This window comes from Coffea eugenioides, unplaced genomic scaffold (genome assembly GCF_003713205.1).
Source record: "Coffea eugenioides isolate CCC68of unplaced genomic scaffold, Ceug_1.0 ScVebR1_2084;HRSCAF=3048, whole genome shotgun sequence".
Classification (NCBI taxonomy): Eukaryota; Viridiplantae; Streptophyta; class Magnoliopsida; order Gentianales; family Rubiaceae; genus Coffea; species Coffea eugenioides.
The window spans coordinates 89,925-100,578 of record NW_020862538.1 but is presented as its reverse complement, the minus strand read 5'-3'; the positions used below and the strand labels follow the sequence as shown (position 1 = coordinate 100,578).

The following is a 10,654-nucleotide window of genomic DNA, read 5'->3' as shown; positions in this document are numbered from 1 at the left end:
TAGGATCGTTTGGTTTTCACAGGACTTCTTCATTAGGATATCATAGTGCAAAAACTATTTATCGCAGCCTATCCATCATACCGAGTGTCTAAAGGTGGATCGCAGCCATGTACGACAATCAAGAATTTGGGGCAGCCACGGTTCTTGAACTGTTAATCTGTTATTGGCCTTGATTGGTCAGGAAAAAAGTTGCATGGCTCAATATTACAAAATGTACATTGATTTTTAACATACTCCACATAGGACTTACAACAAATTATACCACTATTAAATTTTTGGGTGAAGATAATAGTTGTACCATCTTTTGCTCCTTTCACAATTTTTAGTTATATACATTACCAATCTTTACTCCATAAGTTGATCTGTGTTTTGCCCTCCCATTCCCTCCTTTTTTTTTTGTCTAAAAAGGGATTGGTTCGAGTAGAAGATCAATGGGATAGTTACAATTCTAATCAGGCTTTAGGAAGGAAATTTTGTTATTTTTTATGTTACAAAAAAATATTTTTGATTGTTGTCGATTATGTATGATGATTTTCTTAAAATATCTAATTTCACATTTCTTCATATTCAGCAGAGCAGACCTGCATTCTCACTAACTTGATAGAGAAGAAAGGGAACAACCAGAGAAAAGATTGCATAATTTGAGAAGAAAGGGAACAATGTATTTATGTGCATTTATTTACTATTGTGGAACAACTTATGTTATGATTTGTATTTCCTGGTGTATTATTGGTTACCTACAGCATATATAGTAATTATTTTGGTACAAGTTAATGCATTGCTTGTATTCATGATTAGGTGGTCCCTAAGCAATTTGTAGTGATCATCCATGCATCATAACAAAAATACATTTTTTGCATGCCATTCTATTATTTCTCTGATTTCAGATTTTTCTTGGTTTTATTGTACAGGTTTGGGATGAACTTGTGGATTGCTTTTGGCTCATACTGAAGAACTTTTCTATTTTGATATCATCCATCTCTAGTATTTTGTTGACCGTGGAATTAAAGTCCATCTTTTGGTTTTAGCATATGTTAGGTATATGGCAATTATCTAGGGAGAATAGCAATATTTATATTGGTTTCAAATCATGGAATGTGATGATATGTAAATGTTTGACATAGTTAACTTTTGTGGTTTGACATATTATGGTTGCCTACTAATGATAATTTGTGAAGTTTTGGTTGATATTTTGCTTGCATACTTTTATATTTTGATTGGGTGGAGTGTCTAAATAAATGATATGGGATGGTTTAGTCAGGAGTTTTAATTTTTCTTGAAATTGGGCTTGTTGGTAGGGAGATTTCGTCCATTTGTAAGGGGAAGTTCTGCCAAAAATTTTTTAAAAATAAAATAAAACATTATTATTCAAAAAAAAAGAAGATACGGTCACTATTGTCACTAAAATTGCTGGGCTTAAAAAGGCTGAATGGTCAAATTAGAAATTAATATATTATAGTGATGTAGCTATCGTCAGGAAAAATGATGTTGTATTGTCATTAAAGCTTCCCGACAAGTTTCAATGCATGACTTTTCTTGACAATCAAAAATTTAGTGACAAAGTTCAGGGTCTTTCCCGACAAAGGATCGTCAAGAATATGAGGTCTTTCCCTGACGATCAAATCATCACGATTACCTTTCCTAATGATGCGTCACAGAAAATAACACATTTCCTGACGACAATTCCAATAGTTGTCAGGAAAACCTTTTGCCGACAACGTATAAGTGACCAATCTTCTCTGACGACATTAGTGTCACGGAAACTTTTCCTGACGAAATATGTACCTTTTCCTGACAAATACTGTTGTCACTAGAAATTTTTTTTTTTGTAGTGAATGTCACTAGCTAAAATTAAAATAAAAGACTCTGTTGCCGGTAAAAAGTTAAAAGAACTTGTAGTAGCTTCCAAACTTTCCAACCAAATGAGAGCCTTCAGTCACAACCACAAAGACACCATCAATCTTTAGTTGCTACCACCTGTGCACAAAGTACGTTGGTATAAGAAATAGACCTAACCATAAATATTTTAGTTTGAGCAACAAGCAGAAATGAAGCTTCAAAAATAGGAATCAAGATCCAACAATTGTACAAGAACCAAAGCCATGCTAAAGTTGCAAGCAACTCCAAAGTTATAGCTAGAGAGCCAAATAATTATTTGTGATAGACATTCCTAGATTCCACTTGATGCCAAAACAACAATAAATATTTATCATCTCTAAGTTACTTGATTTGTTATAGAATAGCAAACGTTTTCCAAACCTTACATTCTCCTTATATGTCTCTCGTAATCTCATCCTAGATACACTAGAGTATGGATACAGCAGACAATATGATATCACCAGGGTACCGATCCTTCTCTTATGTGAGATTCTAACTAGAATTCAGATTTCGAAGCCAAACTGATGTACTTTCTTCCTAACACATAAAAAGACGGTTGTAGCTTCAAATTTTCTACTATCAGCAGAGCTCAAGTCTATCCAGTGCTGTACTCTATATCCAATAGAAGTGTTCAAGAATCATCAGTAAAAGCTTTTAGCACTTTTTCGGACAAGAATAGCAATTATGAAACTAAAATAGCCAACAAAGACTAATGAGATCACTAATGCGGCTGATGAAAGACTTTGGAAAATGGGACTCTATATGTTAACTATATTGATTCAGTAATTACAACATTGACTTACCAAACTTTTCTACTATGTATACAAATTATACACTAGATAACCTATCATGGTTTCTGGCTTTACTGCATTCAAAATATCCCCACTCTAAACTTTCTCAGGACATGGAGAAGAGCATGAGACATGACAATACACAAACTAATGCTTCTTACTAAATTCCTTCACTAGGCAATCTTTTTCTCAACAAGGAGCCTCAGAACTTCAAAAGGACTTTCAGATAACAAGAACCAAAAGCTGCAATTACGTAGTTGTCCCTTTTATTGTTAGCTAAGTACCTATGTCCGAAAGGAATACATGACAACCTGCTGTCATGCTTCTCTCTTTTATTTTTATCTCTTTCTTTTTTAGCAGGGGAGGGGAATGGCTCTGGGAGAGTAGCAGGGGAATATCAGAGGAAGAGGTGCATGGAGGAGAATAAAAAAGAGCCACCAACTATGAATCAAGTGATAAGTTCAATATACACCTAAGTATCATCTTACCAACTACCTAACAAACACAAAGCACTGGTAGTCCAGCCCAAAAACTCTACTCAAATACAAACTCAAAGGGGAGGGGGAAGAGGAAGAATTCTTCCGCACAAGCCAAGTTCTCTCACAGTATTACTAAATCAAATCAACAATTCGCATGCATGAAAATGTAAAAGAAATCAGAAAAATGACAAATCTAAAGAGAAAAGAAAAGGCCCAAATGTTTCATCATGCGAGCAAATACCTTCTTCTCCCCAAGGAAGTTTCAGATCTCAATAGAACGATTGGAGTTGGTGATGGAGGCGTTGATTGGGAAGTGAGCGTAGACGAATCTTATCTTGTAGCGGTAACCCTTGGTAACACCGGTGATGAGGTTTTCAACGTGGCTGAGGGTAGTGCGAATGGCAGCGGTAGTCTTGCGGGAGACGAACCAAGCGTCGATCTTGAGCTTCCTCTTTCCGGTAGCCTCATCGGTGATGAGCTGGAAGTCCAGGTTGTGATGCTTGAAGTTGCGAGTCAGCTTCCCGCGGGGTCCCTCCACCTCGATCTGCTTGGCTTTCACCTTAATCTTAACACCGTCGGGAATATCCATAGTCTCTGATGACAGAATCGTCTTCATCTTGGACAATCGCCCACAGTAATTCCGCCTCCTCTTCTGTTCTGGAGAAGTGCAAAAGATTGGCAGCCAAAAAACCCTTACAAACCATAAAGTTGAATAGGGAGATCTAGCAAAAAGTATTACATCAGATTCAACATTACATCAGATTCAAGTAGACAACCGAGAGAAATCAATTTAGGGCAAAAATTTATCATGTAATTACATACCTTCAATGGGAAAGCAAGGGAACACTACAAGAAAATTGTTCATCAGTGACAACACAAAGTCATCACAGAACATACAAATATCGTCACAAATACCTTTTATTGACGACTTTTTGATCGTCACAAAGTCGTCACTAAATCCCCGTCGGTAAAAGTAAACAGTGACGACCTAAAATGTCGTCACTAAATAGTTGTCATTAGTGACGACTTTAAGTAGAGCATTTTTGACAAAAGATCAAGTCGTCAATAAAACACTTCCGGATTGTCGTCACTAATGACAACTATTTAGTGACGACCTGAAATGTCGTCACTAAATAGTTGTCATTAGTGACAACAATCCGGAAGTGTTTTATTGACGAATTGACCTTTTGTCAAAAATGCTCTACTTAAGGTCGTCACTAAAAAGCACCGAAAGCCATTGTATATAACTATTTTACTGACAACAATTGTCGTCACAAATGTAGCTTAGATTTAGTGACAGTCTCTGTTGTGACAAGGAGTTTTTATTTTCTATTTTGTGACAACTTTTTTTTGTCATTAGATAATTTCTCATTAGTGACAGCCTCCGAAGGTTGTCACTAAGCTTTGTTTTGAAGAGTTGAAATTAACCATTATGAATATAGCATTGTCATAGCAATTTCAACAAATTATAGTAGAACATTCAATTTGACAAAGGGCAAAATTCATGTAGAATGAAGCTACAAATTCATATATATGGCCATAAACATTTGTGAATTCATCAAAATAGAAGTTAACCAGAAATGTTGTGTCCCAAAACCCACATAATCAATTCAAGCACTAATGGCCAATATGCATCCTTCCCAAAAAATAGAGTACTAGCTTTCTAAACTAAAGCAAAGATTGCACCACCAATGTCAGACTTCAACCATCTCTATCATCATATCCAACAATCTCCTCGTGATCAATATCAAACTGGACTGCATTGAGAATAAAATATTATATGCATTAGAATAGACTTTAGTAAAAAAATATGCTATTACAACCTTACACAAGTTATCTAAGTACAAGAAACAGTTAAAAAGTTGTGTATTATCTAAGTACAAGAAGTTAACAAGAAGTTTAGATTATAAGGACTAGAAACTGACAATGAATTGAGTTTCATACCATCTACATGCCATTTTAAATGATTCACAAGCATTATATTGTGATATTGGATATCTTCTTTATTAAAAAACTTGTTCAAATCACATTATGAGAACATCTAACTTTTTTATTATCAAAGTAATTGACTTCGAGGCCTGGAACAGCAAGTACTTTTGTCAGTGGACAAGGTTAGATCATATTGGGTGAGTTTGCATTGCTCCATAGTTGAAGTGATTTTACTTGAGTTCTGTCCACAAACTCTTTGGTTGTCACAATGAAGTAATCTCAATTAGCCAATACGGCATAAATATCCACTTGTGAAAATACATAAGGAGTTCCTCAAAAAATAGGTAATTTTGGAAATTTACTGATTGTTGCTAAGTGTGGTTCCTAGCACAGATCCACAGATGTACTCTTAGTGCTAGCTATGGTCCATCCCAAATTCGATAATCAGAAGCAACTCCAATCTATTACTTACTCACACAACCATCTAACAATCACAGGACTTCTGATAGTCATCAAATAACTGATGTTCTACTTCATGTACTGGTCATATCACTTATACCAATATCACCAAATCCTTTAAGCAAACAAGAAAACAAAAACAGATAACCAGCATGATAGCTGTTTTGAAGACAAATTTATAGTAACAAGGTCGGAATTTGTTTACCTGCTTGGATGAAACATCGTATTCATCTTCCCAACCAGTACAGGCCTTCTCTGATGAAGAAATCTTCCGAGACTTATCCTTTAACTCTCTCTACGTGGCATCTCCTTGGAAGATGAAAGAACCAATGAGGGAGCAAGAAGAGAGAAGAGATTTGCAGCAGATAATGAGAAATGTATATTGATCTGGAAGGTTGCCAAAGAGAAAATCATTATTGTCAAATGACCAGGATAAATGTTTCTTGGTATACCACTAGGAACATGATAAAAAAGATACAAAGATAAATGTTCACAAGTAAATCTTGGAAGCCCTTGGTAAGTGTCTTGGCAAGTCACATAATCATACCTGACCTAAAAAATATCATTTCATTTTACTGGTCACAAACCCATAGCAAGTTGAGAGGCCAAAATGCCACACCTCAATATCGTAGCTCAGTGAATCACACTTGCTTACGATATATATACTGCCCAATATGTAATAGAAAGAGACCTCCCCAACAAGTGAAAAAAAGTAATCAGACATCAAGAAAATTGATTGCGAGTAAGTATTTGGGGTCTGGAGATTACAAAAAGGAGCTTACACAGTCATTCAAACGTTACTTACACTCATGATAGCAACAGACTGGCTGTATATTTCATGGCTAGAAACAGTAGCTAGTTTCAAGTACGAATTGGTACAAATGACCGTGATATCATGGACCAAAAGGTTTAAATTAAAAAAATCTTAAAGGTAGTTATGAGAATTAGAACAAGTCGTGTAGGTGCAACTAAAGACAAAGGACTTGATAAATAAACAAATAAAAAGAGATGGCCAAAAAGGTTCTTTCTGGAAAGATTACTGTAACTTTTTACAATTAGCAGCAATTTCAAATTGGAATGGTGAACTCCCTGCTACATCTGCCTACTCTGCCTATAAGCTGACTTTGACATGAATACTGAGCAATCGTTTTGTTTAGATTGTTGTTATTATTATTATGGAATGGTTATGCCTCTTCTGGGTTTCTTTCATTGACTTGGTCCATAGCTTATTTGAGAGACCATAATTTATGTTAAATGGAATTGCACATATGTGTATGATATAGTGCTTGTTAAGTTATTATCCGTAAATAAATATCTTGCCTTGATTGACTCAATCTGAGAGAGCAACAGATATGACCAAAAACAACATGCCAAAAAGATCTTTCATGCCTAACTTGGTCCTTGAATATATAAGGTACCCTATTTTACGGAAGTTACAAGGACAAATGCCAGTTTTTAAGCAATTATACGGTGAGTGCATGATTGCAAGTTCCCTAGCCAAATCTGTAAAGCCTTCATTTAAAGAGAATTAGCTCCCTTCAGCAATCATAAAAGGACATTTGGCCACCCATAGGGACAACAGCAACTGAAATTTCACAAGCAAAAACATTACAGCAATAGGGAAGGCAAACCCAAACAAGCAGCTAGTATACAGCAAAAGAAGAATTGGTCAGAATGATAGTCAGCTCAATATAAAATGCTTGAAACGTAATTGCCTCAAGACATCAAGTAACAACCAGTCACCTCTGAAAAGGAGCATGCCCGAACTATGTGTTTGTGCTCAAATGAATGCAATTCATCCCCACTTAATGCATCCCATAGTTTCCTGTAAAAAACAGTCAGCATTTATAAACAGAAAATGTAAGCTGCCAACCCTACAGCTCTCGACCACAATTCTAGAATATAAGGCATCACATAAGCATGTTGGATGCTGATGATTTTGTTCTGCTGTCAAAAAGGCTTTCATACAAATAATTATTCAATTGAAACTATTTGAGTCAGGAAAACGATTTAATCTAATTTCAGGAAAAAAAAAAGCAATCATTACCTAATGAGAACACATTAGATAAGATACTTGCATCCCATAAATCAAAGAGAAACAGAAACATCTACTTACGCACTAAAATCAGCAGATGCAGATGCAGCATGTAGAGCAGGTTTATCCAAACAACAACTCCAAACTGCACCTTTATGCCCTTGAAAGGTTCCAATCCAATCACCAATCTCTCCATTTCTCAACATTGGATTGGAATCTGACATGAAAATAAACTAGTAATTAACCACAGTCTATTCTCTTATACCCAATAACCTTTTAACTAAATACAATAACAACCATCTCTTGACAATATTGCTTTATACTTTCAGATAACAGGTTTTATAACAAAACCTCGCCATCCCTACTTCTGCATTATTTTTTTATTTTTTTGAAAAGGAGTTCTATACTGTACCATCAAAATCAAAATCAACATTCATTTTCATGGAAACCTAACAGTAGTTTTTGGTCAAGTGTCGAGTATTCAAATGTCAAATGACCAGGATAAATGTTTCTTGGTATACCACTAGGAACATGATAAAAAAGATACAAAGATAAATGTTCATAAGTAAATCTTGGAAGCCCTTGGTAAGTGTCTTGGCAAGTCACTTAATCATACCTAACCTAAAAAATCTCATTTCATTTTACTGGTCACAAACCCATAGCAAGTTGAGAGGCCAAAATGCCACACCTCATTATCGTAGCTCAGTGAATCACACTTGCTTACGATATATATACTGCCCAATATGTAATAGAAAGAGACCTCCCCAACAAGTGAAAAAAAGTAATCAGACATCAAGAAAATTGATTGCGAGTAAGTATTTGGGGTCTGGAGATTACAAAAAGGAGCTTACACAGTCATTCAAACATTACTTACACTCATGATAGCAACAGACTGGCTGTATATTTCATGGCTAGAAACAGTAGCTAGTTTCAAGTACGAATTGGTACAAATGACCGTTATATCATGGACCAAAAGGTTTAAATTAAAAAAATCTTAAAGGTAGTTATGAGAATTAGAACAAGTCGTGTAGGTGCAACGGAAGACAAAGGACTTGATAAATAGACAAATAAAAAGAGATGGCCAAAAAGGTTCTTTCTGGAAAGATTACTGTAACTTTTTACAATTAGCTACAATTTCAAATTGGAATGGTGAACTCCCTGCTACATCTGCCTATAAGCTGACTTTGACATGAATACTGAGCAAGTGAAAGACAAACTGAACCTGGTTATGAAAATAACAGGACCTAACGATAAAGAGATCATAGCGATGGCAATTACTGCTAAAGCCCAACCTAAATCCCAACTCTACAAAATAAAGAAAACCAAAGAATTCAATTCGCCAAGGATTCGAGCAAGGATATTGAGACTGAAGTACATATCCTTTCAGAATGCCCAAAAGCCTAATGGTCGGTCAAATTTGTTAGCTCAGGAAGCTGCAAATGAACAAGATATGCTCAATTTACAAGAATGGGTAAGTGTGAATATGAAGGAAAAGCAAGAGATTAGGTCGGTGCTATCCGTTTCCTTTCTTTTAATTCTGGTAGCAATTAACTGGGAATGCTTTTGAATACTCATTTGCTTGGATAGTTGGACCATCAAACGTCAAAGCAGTAATCCATTCATTATATTTCTCCTAACCATTAACTAGCAGGGGAAACTAGACTGCTAAAGCGTACACACAAATATGATGAACTAGTAAAATTCGTATCAACAAGCTAGATTGCTCAACTAATACCGGTAACTAGTGTTCAAATTCATATGTCTAAATAATTCTGGCAAAAGGAATTACCCTTGCTCGCACTGATGAGGAAGAACCCATCTGGAGTAATTGGGCTGTAAAACAAATCCACAACTTGACGAGAATGACCATGGCAAACAAGGGGAGCAGCACCCTTTTTCTTATCCATTACTTAACCGATCCAGCGAAAAAGAAAAAAAAATGAAAGAAATTTATAACTTTTGGGAGCAGCAATCATAAAAGTACATTTGGAAGTAGCAGACACAGGGGATGAGAAAAAGTAAACTGCAAGTTTTCATTTAAAACAACCGTTTATATTCAACTCCACAAAAGGATGAAAAGCAACAATCTTTCTTACTTTTACCAAAAAACCAAATCAAGACTGAAGCGTTCACCTCTTAAAAATAACTCAGATTTTATGAAAAGCCAAAATGGACCAGCTCGTTCATTATTCTCAGCTATAAGAAATAGCACTTCCAAAGAGACTTGACGAATTTGACCAAATTTTGCTAGAACCCAAATCAAGATTCACAGCATTCTAGCCAAAAATCACTAACAAAGAATCAATTCATGAAAATCCAACAAATCTATAAGAACGAAACAGAAGGGATTCAAAACTTGTTGATGCTTAAATCAGAGACTAACAAGATTGAACCTAAAAACTAAATCTGACGAAACAGAGAAGGTGCAACTAGCCGTACCCACAAAAATATATACCATGCATTGCAAAATCAGACACATAATATTGAAATTACCTCAAACTATACCTTCAATCCCTAACTTCTCATTTTTCCCAAGCTTCAAGCTCTAAACTCCAGCTTTCACCCAAATTTTCAAGCCCTAATTTTTTATTTCTTGCCACCAAGCCAGTGTAACAGCTGAATTAGGTATGTTGGTGGTGCGAACTTGATAAAGTTGCCTAAATTGATGACAATGGCAAACTTCAGTTCATGATGGATTTGGTAGTGCGAGCTTGAAAGAGAGGAGTTCATCTTCGGGGAAGTGAGAAAGACAAAGAGAAAGGGAAAAAGTGTCTGAAATTTTGGCTAAGTGTTTTGGACATAGAGTGCATACTAGTGAAGCAAACGATGTCGTTTCCTCAAAATTCCTTTGTCCGCCATGCCTCTTGAATTTTTTAGTTTGCCGCTCTTTGTTTTGTACGTATAAATAACACACATTCTTCTTATATAGATGCAAGAAAATCACACTTTGTTTGTCCTTACTCCTACCTCTCTCTTTTTTCTTTTTCTCATCTTTATGTAATTAAGTTTTTTTATTATTTTGAATTTTATGTTCATAAGTAAATCTTGGAAGCCCTTGGTAAGTGTCTTGGCAAGTCACTTAA

At 35.6% G+C, this 10,654-nt stretch overlaps 2 protein-coding genes across 2 annotated transcripts; both read right to left on the bottom strand.

Moving 5' to 3' along the window:
• Positions 1-3,410: 3,410 nt before the first annotated feature.
• On the bottom strand, positions 3,411-3,772 carry LOC113756215 (60S ribosomal protein L9-like). Its single transcript, XM_027299978.1, has one exon. It carries the CDS (start codon positions 3,762-3,764, stop codon positions 3,411-3,413), a length of 354 nt encoding a protein of 117 aa, XP_027155779.1. The 5' UTR covers positions 3,765-3,772.
• A 3,292-nt stretch (positions 3,773-7,064) lies between these two features.
• LOC113756216 (serine-threonine kinase receptor-associated protein-like) lies at positions 7,065-9,526 on the bottom strand. Its single transcript, XM_027299980.1, has 4 exons — positions 9,361-9,526; positions 7,653-7,788; positions 7,280-7,361; positions 7,065-7,121 (listed from the first exon to the last, which is right to left on the bottom strand). The coding sequence occupies exons 1-4, from the start codon at positions 9,476-9,478 to the stop codon at positions 7,065-7,067; spliced, it is 393 nt and encodes a 130-aa protein (XP_027155781.1). The 5' UTR covers positions 9,479-9,526.
• Positions 9,527-10,654: the final 1,128 nt, after the last annotated feature.